This window comes from Loxodonta africana, chromosome X, assembly GCF_030014295.1.
Source record: "Loxodonta africana isolate mLoxAfr1 chromosome X, mLoxAfr1.hap2, whole genome shotgun sequence".
NCBI lineage: Eukaryota > Metazoa > Chordata > Mammalia > Proboscidea > Elephantidae > Loxodonta > Loxodonta africana.
The window spans coordinates 133,580,692-133,599,179 of NC_087369.1; the positions used below are offsets into that span (position 1 = coordinate 133,580,692).

The 18,488-nt window shown below is 40.2% G+C and overlaps 1 protein-coding gene across 1 annotated transcript; it reads left to right on the forward strand.

Moving 5' to 3' along the window:
* Nucleotides 1-542: 542 nt before the first annotated feature.
* On the forward strand, nt 543-2,801 carry RTL4 (retrotransposon Gag like 4). Its single transcript, XM_003414856.3, has one exon. It carries the CDS (start codon nt 1,229-1,231, stop codon nt 2,159-2,161), a length of 933 nt encoding a protein of 310 aa, XP_003414904.1. The 5' UTR covers nt 543-1,228; the 3' UTR covers nt 2,162-2,801.
* The last annotated feature ends 15,687 nt before the right edge of the window (nt 2,802-18,488 follow it).

Sequence of the window (18,488 nt, forward strand, 5' to 3'; positions counted from 1 at the left end):
TAAGTGCTGCAGCTGCTAACCAAAAGGTCAGCAGTTTGAATCCACCAGGCGCTCCTTGGAAATCCTGTGGGGCAGTTCTACTCTGTCTGGTAGGGTCGCTATGAGTCAGAATTGACTCGATGGCAGTGGGTTTGGGTTTTTTTTGGTTATTCTTGTTATCAGTGTAGGGAGGCCTGCTGAACATTCTGATCTTTATACTTTAAAGAATGTTTTGTTCTTGTTTGCTAGATTCTCAACCTCACCTCTTTATCTTGCCTGTGGTGTCTTCATCATATCCATGGTAACCAAATATGACCTCAGACAGGGACTAGGAAGCCCCCCCAAAATGGATTAACTACCGTCACGGCAATCAGATCTCCACAGCAACGCAGGCTAGGCTTGGGGTACTTAGGATGAAGCCCAACCAGTGATTATTCCAATTCAGGCTAAGTGCTCTCTGGAGTTTGCTTCTCAAACTTTAATGCACACATGAATCACCTGGCGAATCTTGTTAAAGTGCAGATTCTGATCCAGTAAGTCTGCTGTGGGGCCTGAGAGTTTACATTTCTAACAACCTCCCCGGTAATGCCAATGTTGCTGGTCCCTCGATCACATCTTGAGTAGCAACCATCATGCCCAAGGAGCATATGCAAATTATCAGATTTGTGGTCCTGGAGGATGTGCTATGTAGGAGAGCAGCCCTGATGAGCATGCCATCTCTGATATTTACTAGCTGTGTGACCTTGGACAAGCATCTTTACCTTTCCAGGTCTCTGCTTTCTCATCTGTGAAATTAGGAGTTTGGTCTGGATGATCTCTAAGATCACTTTGGACTGTAAAATCATTTGATTATTTCTGATGAAGAAAACCTACTTTAGAACCAAAGGCTTACTCTGAGGGCAAATTTCCCTTTTATTACAAGGCAGGGGAGGGGAGTAAAATCTACTGTGATTCTTTTATTTATCTTCTTAACTCCAAATTTTTTATGTGTTCTAAGGTCATTTATCTTTCTGAATGTGCAGAACATCGACATTATCCATGAAGAAGAGGCAACATTGAGTAGTGAACAACAACATTTGATCTCTCTCCAACTCAGCTCTCAGCCTCCCCAGGGACTTCTTGATAGCTAACAGCTTTGACTACTTGATCATGACACTGCCTCTCTAATTACAGAACAAAACTACTGACTGCCTGTTGGTCACTGGTATTGGTACTCACTTCTCGGTGCCACCTGCTTCAAGGAGATATAATGGAGAATTTCACAGAATCACCACCAAGTTTGCAGGTAGAGCATTCCTCCCTTTGGGCAGATAATCTGATTCTAGAGCCACAAGTTCATCACCTGACTGAGGACAATACTGCTCTAAGAGGTCAAGTCATGCCTACCTTGGCCACCCCAATGATGCCTGTATCCAGCTCACTTGAGCATCTCAGCCAGTTTCATGTTGACCCTGCCAATCTCTCAGGGTTTCTTGCTCAGGCGACTACCTACTTGACAACTCTCAAGACCCCCAATCCTGCAGATGATGTCCAGGTCAAGTTTTTTTTTGACTATATATCTCGGCAGGTAGAAAGATGTAGGATCCTACCTGGGTCTGACCAGAATACTCTGCTGAAACAATATGAGAACTTTGTTTTTGAGTTCCAGCAGTTATTTGGTGAGCCCACAAAACAGGAAATGAACCCTCTGGTGAATGCTAAAGTTGACAAAGGGGATGATTCCTTTCAACAGTATGCTACCACCTTCCAGCACCTTGCTCAAAATATGAACTGTAATAAAACCATGTTGAGTGACCATCTCCAAGAGGGACTGGCCGACCCCATCCAGGATGAAGTGAGTGGTACAGATATGGTGGAAAACCTCCCAGACCTGATTACTCAGTGCATTCAGTTGGACAGGAAACGTAGTGACAGGCCAGAGCTCCTGCAGTCAGAGGCACATCTTCTAAGGCCAGCTTCTCTGATCCACCACCAATACCTCTCCAATCCCACAGGCCCACCAGCCAAGGAAGAGCCTACACAGCTGCGGGGAGGCCAGCAGCCTCTCACACCAGCCAAGCGCGCCCGCCAGCAAGAAACCCAGTTTTGCCTCTACTGCAGCCAGCCTGGCCACTTCACAAAAGATTGCCTCGCCAAACGTTCTCGAGCCCTGGCAAGGAAAAATAACCCAACTCACAAGTAAGAGGAACCCAAGAAGATTACTTTTCAAACTTATATCCCTCTCACCTCCAGCCTTACTAATTTATGCTCTATACTAACTTTCAAAATACAGGTGGGGAACTGTGATAACGTTTTATAGTTGTGAACTAATGTGCTTCTGAGAACTTGAACTAATGTGCTTCTGAGAACTTAAACTAATGTGCTTCTGAGCCCTTGTTCATTGGAAACTGACGCCTCAAACCAAACCTGAGCCCACAAAATGATGAAAACAACTCACAGGCATGCTCTGCAGGTGGGATCAATCCCCCAAGAGTACTGAAAGCTTGCAGGCAAAGCTCTGCCCAGTCTGAGCTAATGAAAAGAAGCCTGGCAGTGCATTAGGAACCCCATCCCCACCAACGGGTGGAATTTGGGTTGAGTTTGTTGGCTCAAGTCTTGTACCTTCTGTGCCTAGGATTGAGCACAAGGCGCTCACCCTGTCATTGGTCTATATCCCAGTTCTCTGTTGGTTTGTGACCTTTGGTTGCAGTCCTAATCCCCTTCCCATATCCTGCCAATTCTTTCGTCGTAAAGGCTGGATCCTGCTCCTTATAACTCTAGCTGTTGACTAAGGTTCAAGTTCAACCCAAACCAACCTTCCTGGAACCACAGCTCTGCCACCTTTTCTCACAGCTATGCATTTTGCTGCCATCTAAAGACTCTTGCTTGCTCAACAAACTGAACTACTTGGCTATTGAAAAACCAGATTGGACATGAGTTTACTATGGCCCTTTGAACACTTTACTTGGAACTGTTGGCCCCCTTTCTTAAGAGCTATCCCGTCAGGCAGGTATACTCTTTTAGCCAAGCCCTACCAATCCCTGCTTACTCCTCTCTCCCCCAGCAGCCCTTGTTGTGCTGGTATATCTCATGCCAAGTCAATATGGGCTAGGATGGTGACCTCTAGCAGATATTTAGTGAGACGTTGATGAAAGTTTCCTATTATAATTACTACTTCTACAGTATGTCCTTGCTATTTTGTACAAAGAACCGGGCCCTAGGGGCCTCAATGTGGTCACCGTCTAGGATCACTACTCTCATAGATTGCCTTTGTGAACCCTATTTAGCTGAGGATCTTGAAAAATAATGACTAACAGAAAACTTTCTTGGCCATCTCATCTGGAAAATCCTGGGCCACATACATTGATACCACCTGTGCATAAATGGAAGATGTGGTGGTTTGATTGCTAGTGTTGTTCTCTTGGCACACATCAGCTTCTATGTATGGGTTGCTGATGCTTCTGAACAAAAAGTGCTGTTCTAGAAAGGAACAGCTCCCTAAAATATTAAGAACATCTAGTGATAATCTGTGTTTGCTGGTTGTTACCAGCCCTTGTTCCCTACTTCTTGGCATTGATGTATGCCCCTATCATGGATATTCTGAAGGATGACCAGTCATTCCATAGTCCCCAGCAGCCCTCACGGCCTCTCAGAATATGAAGTGCCATTGTACTTTGTCCTTGTTCCAGGAAAATTATGCTTGCTTTGACAATACTTAAACCTAAATAGAACCTTATTTCCCTCGTCCTGTAGCACTAACAGAACTTTTCACCCATCAGTGCCTCGCTGACCATTGTGCCAACCCTTATTTGCATTTACAAGGGGTCTCCTTTATCAACAGTTTGCTATATATCCACCTGACTCCATATGCTCCCACAACAGAAAGACCTGAATGCATATATTCCAGTTGTGGCAAGAACTCCCCACCGGGGTTCTTGAATTGTAAGAGATCCTCCACCAGGTAGATCTGTTTGAGCGACTCTGAGATTATCTGGAGGTAAGCTAATCTATCACCACCAATTCTATAAAAAATGGCTAACCTAATGGCCTTCAGCTACGTTTCTTACCAATCCCTTATGGTCCTGGAATAGTAATAAGAACAGTCAGTTGGCTTGATTACCAATCATTTCTTATCCTAGAGTCACAATTTATTATTGTGGGCTCTCTCACAAAGATGTGTCACCATATTTCCTGTTTGGATCTTCCCACTGTAACATTATCTTCTTCCCCAACAGATCTTCAGATTTTATAGCCTCCTAGAACAGGTCATCCTGGATTATGAGCTTCAGTTTACTTTCCACTTGTGGAGGTCCCTTGTTGAGGCATTTCTAATTAAGGACCTCCTGTGTTCCATGTGATACAATCTAACAGCCAGACTGAGCAGATGACAGGACGCTGGAATAATGCTTTACTGCCTGCCTTCTAGTTAGCAACCATTTTGTTTACTGCTTCAAAATTTTGCTATAGTGTCACCATCCACTATACAGCATCCACTTTAACTAGAATGAAATCATTACTTAGCATAAAGAGAGTTATAAGGGTGTGTTTTCAGAACTCAGAGCTAAGGGGATTTCTCTGAAAGTGAAACTAATTAGAATCTACAGAGAACTAATGAGATGTGATCTACTTAAGGATGTAGTCTGCAACTGCAAAAATTTGGGTAACCCCCAAGTCTAAACAGAGTTGTAAATTTAGGGAGGCAGAACTGCTACATGGTTGATGCCACTCAACAAGGAAGAATCTAACCGTTTAATGGTGAGTCTAAAGAAGTAATTGTTAACAAGGGAATGGTCTGTGTGGAGTCTAGGAAAGGGGGAAGTTAAAGAGCCATGGTGCCATCAGTAATCTGTCTAGACTCAGAGAAGAGATATTGGCCAGCAGACCATTTGGCAGGCCCACCTCCTGCAATGGGATGGAAGCACCAAACCTTCCCAATTTTTGTCATTAGACATTAAAATTATCACCTATGGCCTCTGCTCTGAACCCATTCTCTGCCAATAAACAGATTGTAATTAGTTTTCCATATAAACTTTGTTATGTGAAGAGAATTTGTTTACCAGCTGATGTGAGTGTTCTAGCCTACCTGGCAGTTAATTCTTGTTATAAATTAATAAATTTGTGTTTGGCTTACACATCAGTTTCTTGTGGGATTTAATAGAGTTGGTCCTCCTGATTATAATCCCGTGTTATCACAATGAAAAAAAAATGAGTTCCTGACTGCAAAGTCAAGACCACAGTACGAACCATAGTGAGTCCACTGAAGATTGGCCTCCCTGGGGGCCTTGCCTCAATGGTCAGCCAGCCTCCTCTTTATCACTTTCATTTGCCTACAGCTGTAATAAAATTCCTCAATGTCTATAGTTTTCATTTTCTGCACTTACCTCCACTCACATCCAGCACCATAAGCAATTGCTTTTTACACTATGTAACTCAATCTGACCATCAGAATATACTTCCATGGATGAAAACATTAATTCTTAACTAGATAAAAGCCCCTGGAAAGCACATTTAAAGAGAATGGTATGTATGGTTGGCCTCACTCCCACCACCTCCATTCTGTCTGGCTTTCCTAGGAACTTGACAGCACATAGGGTCCATTGTATCATTGTCCTCACCTCTATCCGTGATGCTAAAACAAATATCATCATTTTCTGGGCCCTGGGAGATCTTCTTATCCACACGACACCGTCTTGCGTATGACAGTAGTCATCTCTGAAGCAAAATAGAGTAGGATATACAGAATTTCTGCCAGAATCTTGGCAAAATCTAACACTTCATGTCCTTGGGAGGACTCTGGAAGCTTGTGTCACATTGTAACCCAACCTGTTGCCGTCAAGTCAGTTCTGACTCATAGCGACCCTAAAGGACAGAGTAGAACTGCCCCATAGGGTTTCCAAGGATCGCCTGGTGGATTCGAACTGCTGACTTTTTTTTTTTTTTTGGTTAGCAGCCGTAGCTCTTAACCACTACGCCACCAGGGCTTCCCACATCTTAACAGCTCCCTATATTTGTGTCCATGTTTTACTGGTTCCCTGTAAAGCTCCAGACCTCACTTGGCCAAGAGAATAGGAAAACTTTCAAGTGAATATAGTGTCATGGACCTTCAAAGTCACCTTGGGGCAAGAGTCAGTGCCCCCCATTGTCAAAACAAAAGTCCCAGAAGTGAGGTAGGCCATTTAGCAGAGTCAATAGAACTATCCTGGTATATGTGTCTTGTTACCCAGTCCATGATACCAGTCACTGGTGTCCACTATACCTTTCAGCATTTCGTGCTCTCAATTATGGGTATCACGCCTGGTATTGGCTTTGATTCTTGGGTCCATTTTAACCTGCTTTCTACTCATTGATTTCTAGTACTGACCCTACATGGCTCTCTTATCTATCCACTCAAATAATAAGCCAGTTGTGACTATATTCCACCAACTTCGCCTGCTTCTGGTAACCCAGTAGAGGACCATGTAGAATTTCAGTCTTCCCTACAGGTTGAAGACTCATCTGTTTTTGCATAAAATGTAACTTTGTGGATATCTAGGGAAAGTGAACTAATAATTGGTGAATGCCTACTTCATATCAGGTATTGTGCTGAGTGCTTTAATTTGTCAATGATACTTAACTAGCACGTTACTTTAAAATTGGAATATCCATTTCTGGCACTTTAATGCTTACCACAACTTTATGAGGTGTTATAAATCTAATTTAAAGATGACGAAATGAAGGCTCAGAGCAGTTATCTGCTCGAAGTCCTACACCTAGTAAGTGTCAGAGCTAGGATTCGAAATCATGTATTTTTGATGCCAGAGCGTCTTAAACTTGATAGAAGAGGGAAACACTATAAGCCATGCCTCTCCTGACTACCCTAACTGACCCCATTATACCTCCCATACTGCTCAGTATAGAAAGATCACTCTAGTAATTGGTATTCACATAGCCACTGGTTGAACCTCATGTTCTGGGCAACAGCCTATAAAGGCAGTACAGGACAAATCAGGGCCTTCAAGGACTTTGAAATTTCATTTGTGTTTCTAATGAGTTGAGGAAAATTCCTTGACACATCTAAAAATATACTGTGTCTGCAGTGTATGATTGGGTAGGCTCTTGCCTGTTGAGTCAGGATTCTAATAAAGGTTTCTATCACAAAGTCTTCATATTTCTGTAGCTCTTCATTCAAAGCTATTGAGTCTTTTTGAACAATAGCTCGATGAAGTTTACAGTGGTCGTACAATGCCAAAGAGATGACAAGAAATTTGAAGTCTTCTGATGATTGCTGTCAGCCATCATCATGGGAAATCAAGAGGAAAATAAGAGTTTGATTAATTCAGAGGTCAGTTATCCATTCAAATTTGAGAACTTCCCCTGCTGTATCGACCTCGGGGAACTTCCAGGCCAACACTCTGATGTTAAGAAACATTTGTGGAATGATAACCTTCTCTTTTACATTAGCCATGAAGTTAAGCAACAAATGTTAAAAATCCCGTTTATCTTAGTTATCCATGATGATTCTATCATATGTGAACTCTTTTTAAAATCTGTTTTTAGCCTGTGGAGACCATGGGTTTACTACCTTCCATTTAAATCAGACTTCCCCTTTCCTGTATTAACTTCATCTCTGTATAATTTAAAGACCTTGCCCTCCCCATTCAATTGTTCCAGAATCTGAAAGAAAGTCTGTGTTGACATTGATTGCCTCATAAATGATTTTACAGGCTTCAAATAATAACAGTCACAGAGTACTTACTATGTGACAAGGACTAGGCTGACCAGTTTATGTGTATAATCCTTACAGTAGCCCCATGAAGAGGGCACTATTAGTATTTCCATTTTACAGGTGGAAAAACAAAAAAAAGTAAACTCACAGAGTTTAAATAACTTGTCCAAGGTCTCTAGCTAATAAGTCGTGAAGCTAGGATTCATATCCACGTCTACCTGACAGAGAGACCATGTTCTTTTTTTTTTTATATATAATTTATATTAATTTGTTTTCATTGAGAATATACAATTTCTACATGTACAATTCAATGACATTGATTACATTCTTTGAGTTTGCAACCATTCTCACCCTTCTTTTCCAATTGTTCCTCGCCTGTTAACATAAACTCACTGCCCCCTAAGTTTCCTATTTAATATTTCTAGTTACTGTTGTCAATTTGCTCTTATATAGATAGATCTTAAAAGAACACAATGCTCAAGGCAGATATTCTTTACTAGTTAAGCTAAACCAAGTAACCAAATCCCATGATGTGTTTAGTTCTACAAAAGCAGACTCAGCAGCTACTCTTTTTTTTTTTTTTTTTTGGTAAATGTATCTATTATACGGCTTTTGCCAATTCAGCTTTTTATAAGTGTACAACTTATTGACAGCAATTACATTAATTGGCTGTGCTACCCTACCCTTTATCAATGCAATTTTTCCATCAGCATAAACTGAAAATCAGTACTCCACAAACAAAAACCCCCCTTTTCCCTTTCCCTCCTGCCCCTGGTAACCACTAATAAACTTTGGTGTCTATACATTTGCCTGTTCTTGTCTTTTTGTATGAGTGAGGTCATACAATATTTGTACTTTGTATTGCTTGATTTTAAGAAGACTATTTTTTTTTTATAATTTTCATTTTCACTATAGGGGGTATTTTTTATTTAAGGTGTAAGTTTTATCTCCACACAGTAGTTTCAGGGGTTCGTCCAGCCTCCATAGCTCCAGAAAGCCTGTATTCCATTAGAATGTGAAATTCTGTTCTGTATTCTCCCCCTTTTGACCAGGGTTCTTCTATACAACCTTTGATTAAAAAGTGCAGTAATGGTAGCTGGGCACCATCTAATTCTGATCTCATGGCAAAGGGGGAAGTTGTTCATAGAGGCAATTAGTTACACATTTCATTTTCTCCTCCTATTCCTGACTTCTTCCTCTGTTGCTCTAGGTTAATAGAGTCCAATTGTTGTGTGTTGGATGGCCTCCTGCAAGCTTGTAAGACCTCAGGCGTATGCACCGAACTAGGAGGAGGAACAGAAGCACTAAACATGTTAATAGGTCAATTAACAGGGATGTCCCATGAAACCATGACCTTAAACCTCCAAACCAAGAAACCTAATCCCATGAGGTGTTTGGTTGTACATAAGCAGCCTCAGCAGCTACTCTTCTTTTTTTTTTTTTTTTGCTGTTTTTAATATATTATCACACAACTTTTGTCAATTCAACTTTTTACAGGTGTACAACTTATTGACAGCAATTACATTAATTGGCTGTGCAACTCTACCCTTAATATGATTTTTCTATCACCTTAAACTGAAACTCGGTATTCCACAAGCAATAACTCCCCTACCCCCGCTTCCTCACTTCCTCCTGTCCCTTGTAACCGCTAATAAACTTTGATCACTATATATTTGCCTGTTCTTTTTGAGTCGGAATTGACTCGACGGCGCTGTTTTTTTTTTTCTTTTTTTGGGGGGGAGGTTGGTCTCTTATGTAAGTGAGGTCATACAATATTTGTCCTTTTGTGATTGACTTATTTCACTCAGCATAATGTCTTCAAGCTCCATCCATATTGTAGAATGTATCAGGACTTCATTTCTTTTACTGAGTATTTTATCGCATGTATGTGCCACATTTTGTTTATTAATTCATTCACTGATGGGCATTTAGGTTGATTCCGCCTTTTGGCTATTGTGAATAGTGTTGCAATGAACATTGGTGTGCAACTATCTGAGTCTCTGCTTCTAAGTCTTTTGGGTATACACCTAGGAGTGGAATTTCTGGGTCATATGGTAGTTCTAGTTTTAGTTTTTTGAGGAACCATCACGCTGTTTTCCACAATAGCTGTGCCATTTTGCAGTCCCACCAGCAATGGATAAGGGTTCCAATTTTCCCATATCCTCACCAACAAGTGTTATGTTCTTTTTTTTTTTTTTTTATCTTAGCCATCCTAGTGGGAGTGGTTAGCCATCCTAGCGGGAGTGAAATGATATCTCATGGGTTTTTTTAAATTTTATTGTGTTTTAGGTGAAAGTTTATAGTGCAAATTAGTTTTTTCATTCAAAAATTTTATACACAAATTGTTTTGTGACATTAGTTGCAATCCCACTTTCCCTTTCCACCCTGGGTTCTCCGTGTTCATTCATCCAGTTTTCCTGCCCTCTCATCTTTGCTTTTGGGTAGATGTTACCCATTTGGTCTCATATACTTGATTGAACTAAGAAGCAAGTTCCTCACAAGTGTTTCATAAGACTGTCTAATCTTTGGCTGAGAGGTGAACTTGGGGAATAGCTTCAGTCCTGTGTTAGCAGGGTGTCCGGGGGCAGTAGTCTCAGGGGTACCTCCAGTCACTGTCAGACTAGTAAGTCTAGTCTTTTTTGGGGAATTTGAATTTTGTTCTACATTTTTCTCCTGCTCTGCCTGGGACCCTCTATTATGATCCCTCTTGGAGCAGTTGTTGGTGGTAGCCAGGCACCATCTAGCTTTTCTGGACTCAGGCTGTTAGAGGCTGTGGATCATGTCGTCTATTAGTCCTTTAGACTAATATTTTCCTTGTGTTTTTGGTTTTCTTCATTCTCCTTTGCTCCAAACATGCTGAGACCAATAAATGTATCTTAGATGGCTGCTCACAAGCTTTTAGGACTTCAGATGCTACTCACCAAAATAGGATATAGAATATTTTCTTTATGAACTATGTTATGCCAATTGATCTAGATGTCCCCCAAGACCACGGTCCCCGGCCCTTAGCCTCAGTAACTCAGTCCCTCAAAGTCATTGGATGTGTCTAGGAAGATTTTATGACTTTGCTTTGTTCAATTTGTGCTGACTTCCCCTACAGTGTGTTGTCTTTCCCTTCTTCAAAGTTAACACTTGCCTACTATCTAGTTAGTGATTTCCCCTTCCCATTCCTCCCGTCCTTCGTTACCTTCAAAGATTTTTTTTTCCTGTGTGTAAACTTTTACTTGTGTTTTTATAATAGTGGTCTCATACAATATCTGTCCTTTTGTGATTGACTTATTTCACTCAGCATAATGCCTTTCAGATTCATCTATGTTGTGAGATGTTTCGTAGATCCATCATTGTTCTTTATTTTGCATAGTATTCCATTGTGTGTATGTACCGTAGTTTGTTTATCCATTCATCTATTGATGGGCACTTAGGTTGTTTCCATCTTTTTGCTATTGTGAATAATGCTGCAATGATGCGTGCATATGTCTATTCATGTGACGGCTCTTATTTATCTAGGATATATGCCTAGGAGTGGGATTGCTGGATCATATGGTATTTCTGTTTATAGCTTTTCAAGGAAGCGACATATCATTTTCCATATTGGTTGTACCATTTTACATTCCCACCGGGAGTGGGTAAGAGTTCTAATCTCCCCACAACCTCTCCAAAATTTCTTATTTTCTGTTTTTTCTGATTAGTGCCAGTAATGTTTGGATAAGCTGATATCTCATTGTGGTTTTGAATTGCCTCTCTCAGATGGCTAATGGTGTTGAGCATCTTTTAATGTGTTTGTTGGCCATTCAAATGTTTTCTTTGGTGAAATGTGTATTTAAGACTTTTGCTAATTCTTTTGTTGGCTTATTTGTCTTTTTGTTGTTGTCGAAGTTATATATATATATATATATATATATATATATATATATGTTATTAGATTCTTATCAGATATATAGCTTCCAAATATATTCTCCAGTTGTTAGCTTGTCTTTAAACATTTTTGGTAAGTCTATTGATGAACAAAAGCTTTTAATTTTTATGAAAGTCCATTTATTTATTTTGTCTTTTGCCGTTTGTATTTTTGTTATTATATTACATAATCCGTTGTTAAAAGCTAGGCCCAAGAGCATTGCCCTTGTATTTTCCTCTAAGAATTTTGTGGTTTCAGTTTTCATGTTTAGCTCTGTAATCCATTTTGAATTTGTTTTTGTGTATGGTGTGAAGCATGTATCTTTTTTCATTTCTCTGCATGTGGAAATCCAATTTTCTCAACACCATTTATTGAAGAGACTCTTCTTTTCCCATCAGATGGACTTAGCACCCCTGTCAAAAATCAGTCGACCATAGATGTATGAGTTTATTTCTGGAATGTCTTATCTATTCCATTGTTCTATGTGTCTATTGTTATACCAGTGCCAGTCTGTTTTGATTACTGTATAATATGTTCTAAAATCTCAAAGTGTGAGTCCTCCTAATTTGTTCTTCTCTTTCAACATTGCTTTAGCTATTTGAGGTCTCTTGCCATTCCATACAAAGTTGAGGATTGGGTTTTCCATTTCTGTAAAAAAGGCTTTTTAAAATTTTGATCTGGATTGTGTTGAATCTATAGATTGCTTTGATTAGTATTGACATCATAACAATATTAATACTTCCAATCCATGAATATGGACTATCTTTCCGTTTAGTTTTCTTCTTTAATCTCTTTCAGCAGTATTTTATAATTTTCATTGCATAAGTCATTCACATCCCTGGTTAAATTTATTCCTAGGTATTTTATTCTCTTGGATGCTATTCTAAATGGAGTCTATGCCCTTCTTCTTCCAATGCAACTTTTGTCATTTTGACATTTTTCATGTGTACAATTCAGTGATTTCAATTACATTAATCACATTGTGTAACTATAATCCATCATTGTTGCCAAATTTCCCATCACTGTACATGGATACTCACTGCTTTCTAAACAATGAGAAAGACTGTGTTCATGACAACTATACTTCAGGTATTTCTAAGATTGGCGTCCCAAACTGAAAAATTGTAATCTCTTTAGTGGGTCCTCATGTGATCAACCATCTAGACCTATAATGCCTCCAGCATGCTCTTTCTAACCCTTCTCTAGCTCTAATCTGTCTTTAAAAAAAAAAAAATCTGTCTTTAGTAAAGGAAAATCATTTCATTACTCAGAATTCCAGTTATATATACATAATAAATTTGAACAAGATAACATTTTTTAATTTTATTTCTAATGGATTTTTTGATGATATTAATTTTCTGCCTTCTGGGTTTTTTTTTTTTTTTAGGGTATTATCATTACCACTCATCTGTCAGTTTGTTGTATTATGGTGTCTTACATGTTGCTGTGATGCTGGAAGCTATACCACTGGTATTTCAAATGCCAGCAGGATCACCCAAGGTGGACAGGTTTCAGAGGAGCTGGGAAGAAGGACCTGGAGGTCAACTTCTGAAAAAAAACGGCCAGTAAAAATCTTATGAATAGCAGCAGAACATTCTCTGATACAGTGTGCTGGAAGATGAGCCCATCATGTTGGAAGTCACTCAAAATACAATTGGTGAAAAGCTGCCACCTCAAAGTGGAGATGACAACCTTAATGACATGGATGGAGTAAAGCTTTCAGGACCTTCATTTGCTGATGGGGCACGACTCAAAATGGGAAGAAACAGCTACAAACATCCATTAATAATCAGAACATGGAATGCATGGAGTATGAATCTAGGAAAATTAGAAGTTGTCAAAAATGAAATGGAATGCATAAAGATTGATATCCTAGGCATTAGTGAGCTGAAATGGACTGGTACTGGCCATTTTCAATTGGACAATCATATGGTCTACTATGCTGGTAATGACAAATTGAAGAGGAATGGCATCACATTCATCATCCAAAAAAAAAAATTTTTTCAAGATGTCTCCTGAAGTGCAATGCTGTCAGTGATAGGATAACATCCATATGGCTACAAGGAGGCCAGTTAATGTGACTATTATTCAAATTCACACACCAACCACTAGTGCCAAAAATGAAGAAATTGAAGATTTTTACCAGTGTCTGCAGTATGAAATCAATCAAATATGCAATCAAGATGTATTGATGATTATTGGTAAATGGAATACAAAAGTTGGAAACTAAGAAGGATTGGTGGTTGGAAAATATGGCCTTACTGATAGAAACGAGGCCAGGGATTGCATGATAGAATTTTGCAAGGCCAATCAACTATTTACTGCAAATACATTTTTTCAACAACATAAACAGCAACTGTACACATGGACCTTGCCAGATGGAATACACAGGAATCAAATAGATTACATCTATGGAAAGAGATGATGGAGAAGCTCAATATCATCAGCCAGAACAAGGCCAGGGGCCAACTGCAGAATGGACCATCAATTGCTGCTATGCAACTTCAAGTTAAGTTTAAGAAAATTAAGACAAGTCCACGATTGCCAAAGTATGACCTTGAGTATATCTCACCTGAATTTATAGACCATCTTCAGAATAGATTTGACACATTGAACACTAATGACCCAAGACCAGATGACTTGTGGGATGACATGAAGGACATCATACATGAAGAAAGCAAAAGGTCATTAAAAAAGCAGAAAAGAAAGAAAAGACCTAAATGGATGTCAGAAGAGACTCTGAAAATTCCTGATGGATGTAGAGTAGCTAAAGTGAATGGAAGAAGTGATGAAGTAAAAGAGCTGAACAGAAGATCCCAAAGGGCAGCTCGAGAAGACAAAGTATTATAATGAAATGTGCAAAGACCTGGACTTAAAAAACCAAAAGGGAAGAACACATCTGGCATTTCTCAAGCTGAAAGAATGAAGAAAAATTCAAGCCTCAAGTTGCAATATTGAAGAATTCTGTGGGCAAAATATTGAATGACACAGGAGGCATCAAAAGAAAATGGAAGGAATAGAGTCACCAAAAAGAATTGGTCAATGTTCAACCATTTCAAGAGGTAGCATATGATCAAGAACTGATGGTATTGAAGGAAGAAGTCCAAGCTGCACTGAAGGCATTGGCAAAAAACAATCTCCAAGAGTTGATGGAATACCTATTGAGATGTTTCAACAATAGGCACAACTCCGGAAGTGCTCACTAGTCTATGCCAAGAGATTTGGAAGACAGCTACTTGGCCAACTGATTAGTAGAGATCCATATTTGTGCCCAATCCAAAGAAAGATGATACAACAGAATGCAGAAATTATCGAACAATATCATTAATATCCCACGCAAGTAACATCTTGCTGAAGATAATTCAAAAACAGTTGCAACAGTACGACTGCCAGAAATTCAAGCCAGATTTAGAAGAGGACATGAAATGAGGGATATCATTGCTGATATCAGATTGATCTTAGCTGAAAGCAAAGAATACCAGAAAGCTATTTATCTGTGTTTTATTGATTACGCAAAGGCATTCAACCGTGTGGATCATAACAAATAATGGATAACATTTCGCAGAATGGGAACTCCAGAACACTTAATTGTGCTCATACAGAACCTGTGCATAGACCAAGACGCAGTCATTCCAACAGAACAAGAAGATACCGCATGGTTTAAAATCAGGGAAAGTGTGCGTCAGGGTTGTATCCTTTCACCATACTTATTCAATCTGTATACTGAGCAAATAATCTGAGATGCTGGACTACATGACGATGAACAATCAGGATTGGAGGAAGACTCATTAACAACCTGCATTATGCAGATGACACAACCTTGCTTGCAGAAAGTTAAGAGGACTTGAAGCACTTACTGATGAATATCAAAGACTACAGCCTTTAGTGTGAATACCAACTCGACATAAAGAAAACAAAAATCCTTGTAACCGGACCAATAAGCAACGTCACGATAAACAAAGAAAAGATAGATGTTGTGAAAGATTGTAGACCCACAGTCAACACCCTTGAAAGCAGCAGTCAAGAAATCAAATGTACTACATTGGGCAAATCTGCAAACGACCCCTTTAAAGCAAAGATGTCACTTTGACCACTATGGGGCACCTGACCCAAGCCATGATATTTTCGATCTCCTTATATGCATGGGAATGCTGAACAACGAATAAGGAAGACCAAAGAAAAACTGATGCCTTTGAAGTATGGTGTTGGTGAAGAATATTGAATATAACATGGACTGCCAGAAGAACAAATTCGTCTTGGAAGAAGTACAGCCAGAATGCTCCTTAGGAGGGAGGATGGCGAGACGTCATCTTATGAACTTTGGACATGCTATCAGAAGGGACCAGTCCCTGAAGGAGAACATCATGCTTGGTAAAGTAGAGGGTCAGCCAAAAAGAGGAAGATCCTCAGTGAGAGGGATTGACTCAGTGGCTTCAACAATGGGCTCAAACATAGCAAGGATTGTGAGGATAGCGCAGGACTGGGCAGTGTTTCATCGCTATTGGTTGGAATCGTCTCCACAGCATGTAACAACAGAGAGAAGAATCATTGTGGACTGTTTCCTCAAGGCTGCAATTCTCCTTTCCTGAGTTCAAACTGATGGTATAAAGCCAATTACCCCAAAATTGTAGCTTGAATTTCTTTTAAAAGTGGGTATCCTTAAATCTACACTGAAGCTTTCTAATTTGTTTCAACTGTCAAACACAATTTAGAAACTCAAGAGCAGAGATGTAGCAGGGGGAGCGTGGAGGGGTGTGGGGATGAGTTAAAGGAAGGCATTTTCCCCCCGGGCACAAGCCCAAGGGGGTGCCAGAAGAGGCTGTCCCACGAGCCACCCCTGTCCTAAGCTCGAGAGGAAAAGGAAAGTCTGTTGTTTTTACTTGTATTTTACCCCAGGTGTAGCGACCTCTGTGCATGAAGCCTTATGAAACCACGCTGGTCGTATGTCCATGAAGCTGGCCCTATTCACCACTCACCCAGTGGATGTTTGTCTCAAATCCAGGAAACCTCTAATAAAAGTCTCTTTCCAGCCTCATCCAATGAATTCCCTCTACCTCAGTTCTATTAAGTTAAATGCAGTAGCCCCATAATAACTGGAGAAATAGTTTAAACAGAGAAGAAAATATTCTTTGATGGTTATGAGAGGGTGGGAGGGAGAGAGGGAAAGGGATTTTCACTGTTTAGATAGTGGATAGGAATTACTTTGGGTGAAGGGAAGGACAATACACAATACAGACGAGGTCAGCACAACTGGACTAAACCAAAAGCGAAGAAGCTTTCTGTATAAACTGAACGCTTCGAAGGCCAGCGTAGCAGGGGCGGGGTTTTGGGGACCATGGTTTCCGGGGACATCTAGGTCAATTGGCATAATAAAATCTATTAAGAAAACATTCTGCATCCCACTTTGGAGAGTGGCTTCTGGGGTCTTAAATGCTAGCAAGCTGCCATCTAAGACACATCAATGGGTCTCAAACCACCTGGAGGAAAGAAGATTGAAGACCACCAAAAACACAAGGTAATTATGAGCCCAAGAGACAGAAAGGACCACATAAACCAGAGACTGCATCGGCCCGAGACCAGAAGAGCTAGACGGTGTCTGGCTACAACCGATGACTGCCCTGATAGTGAACACAACAGAGAATCCCTGATGGAGCAGGAGAGCAGTGGGATGCAGACCCCAAATCCTCATAAAAAGACCAGACTTAATAGTCTGACTGAGACTAGAAGGACCCCGGAGGTTATGGACCCCAGACCTTCTGTTAGCCCAAGACTGGAGCCATTCCCAAAGCCAACTCTTCAGACAGGGATTGGATTGGACTATGGGATAGAAAATAATACTGGTGAAGAGTGAGCTTCTTGGATCAAGTAGACACATGAGACTATGTTGACATCTCCTGTCTGACGGGGAGATAAGAGAGAAGAGGGGGTCAGAAGCTGGCCAAATGGACACAAAAATAGAGGGTAGAGAAGAGTGTGCTGTCTCATTAGGGGGAGAGCAATTAGGAGTACATAGAAAGGTGTGTATAAATTTTTATATGAGAGCCCGACTTGATTTGTAAACTTTCACTTAAAGTACAACAAAAAATTTTTAAAAATCCGGTAGCCCCTGGAAATACCAAAATATGTCAAGATTTTTCTTGGACTCTCCCAAAGTCCATCTTAGGGTTTTTTTTTTTTTTTTGATGTCCATTTATAATCAATGATATATATTAAAGCACCTCACTATATGTTGTAGAAAGGGAAAATGTGATGATGTTCAAGGAAGAACTCCCGAATGTCTTTCTTAACTCCAGAAATTCTACTATTAGCATGTCATTCTTATATTTTGAGTCCAGTAACCTCTATTTAAATGCAAATCACCTTTATGTGAAGGGCCTCACATTAAGCTCTATCAGTCAGATAAACCTGGATGTAAAGAAATTTATCACTTAGTTTTCTTAGAGTAGGACAGAAAATGGTACAGGACAGCATTTCTAACGTGAGATTGGGGTGGTAGCCAGACAAAGGGCATAGAGAGAGGAGGTAGGATCTAGGAGGGCCAACACCAACTCCCTGAGTTTTGCTGTTGGCCTTGAGTACCCAGAGGTATGACCTTTCTTTAGGGCCCCAGACTGACTGCTGAGTGTCCTTGAACTGACAAATGTTTTGACTCTCACCCCCTAGTGATCTCTCACTGACTGAGGCGTCTATCTCATATATTCTCTGAAGGAGAGCGCTAAATCAATGGAAGTAGCCAAGTCCAGACATGCTGGCCTGGGAGCCTCTGTACAGTGGCATTTTATTAATACAAACAATTACATTTCTGAAACACAGTGCATTATTCCCAGGCTAATAAGGCAGCACACCAGAGCCTCATTCAGTGTTGAAGTAGGAAAAATGGTTGCCAGCTTTAAAATGCCTTTTTTTTTTCTTTTTTCCTATCAAAGGCTG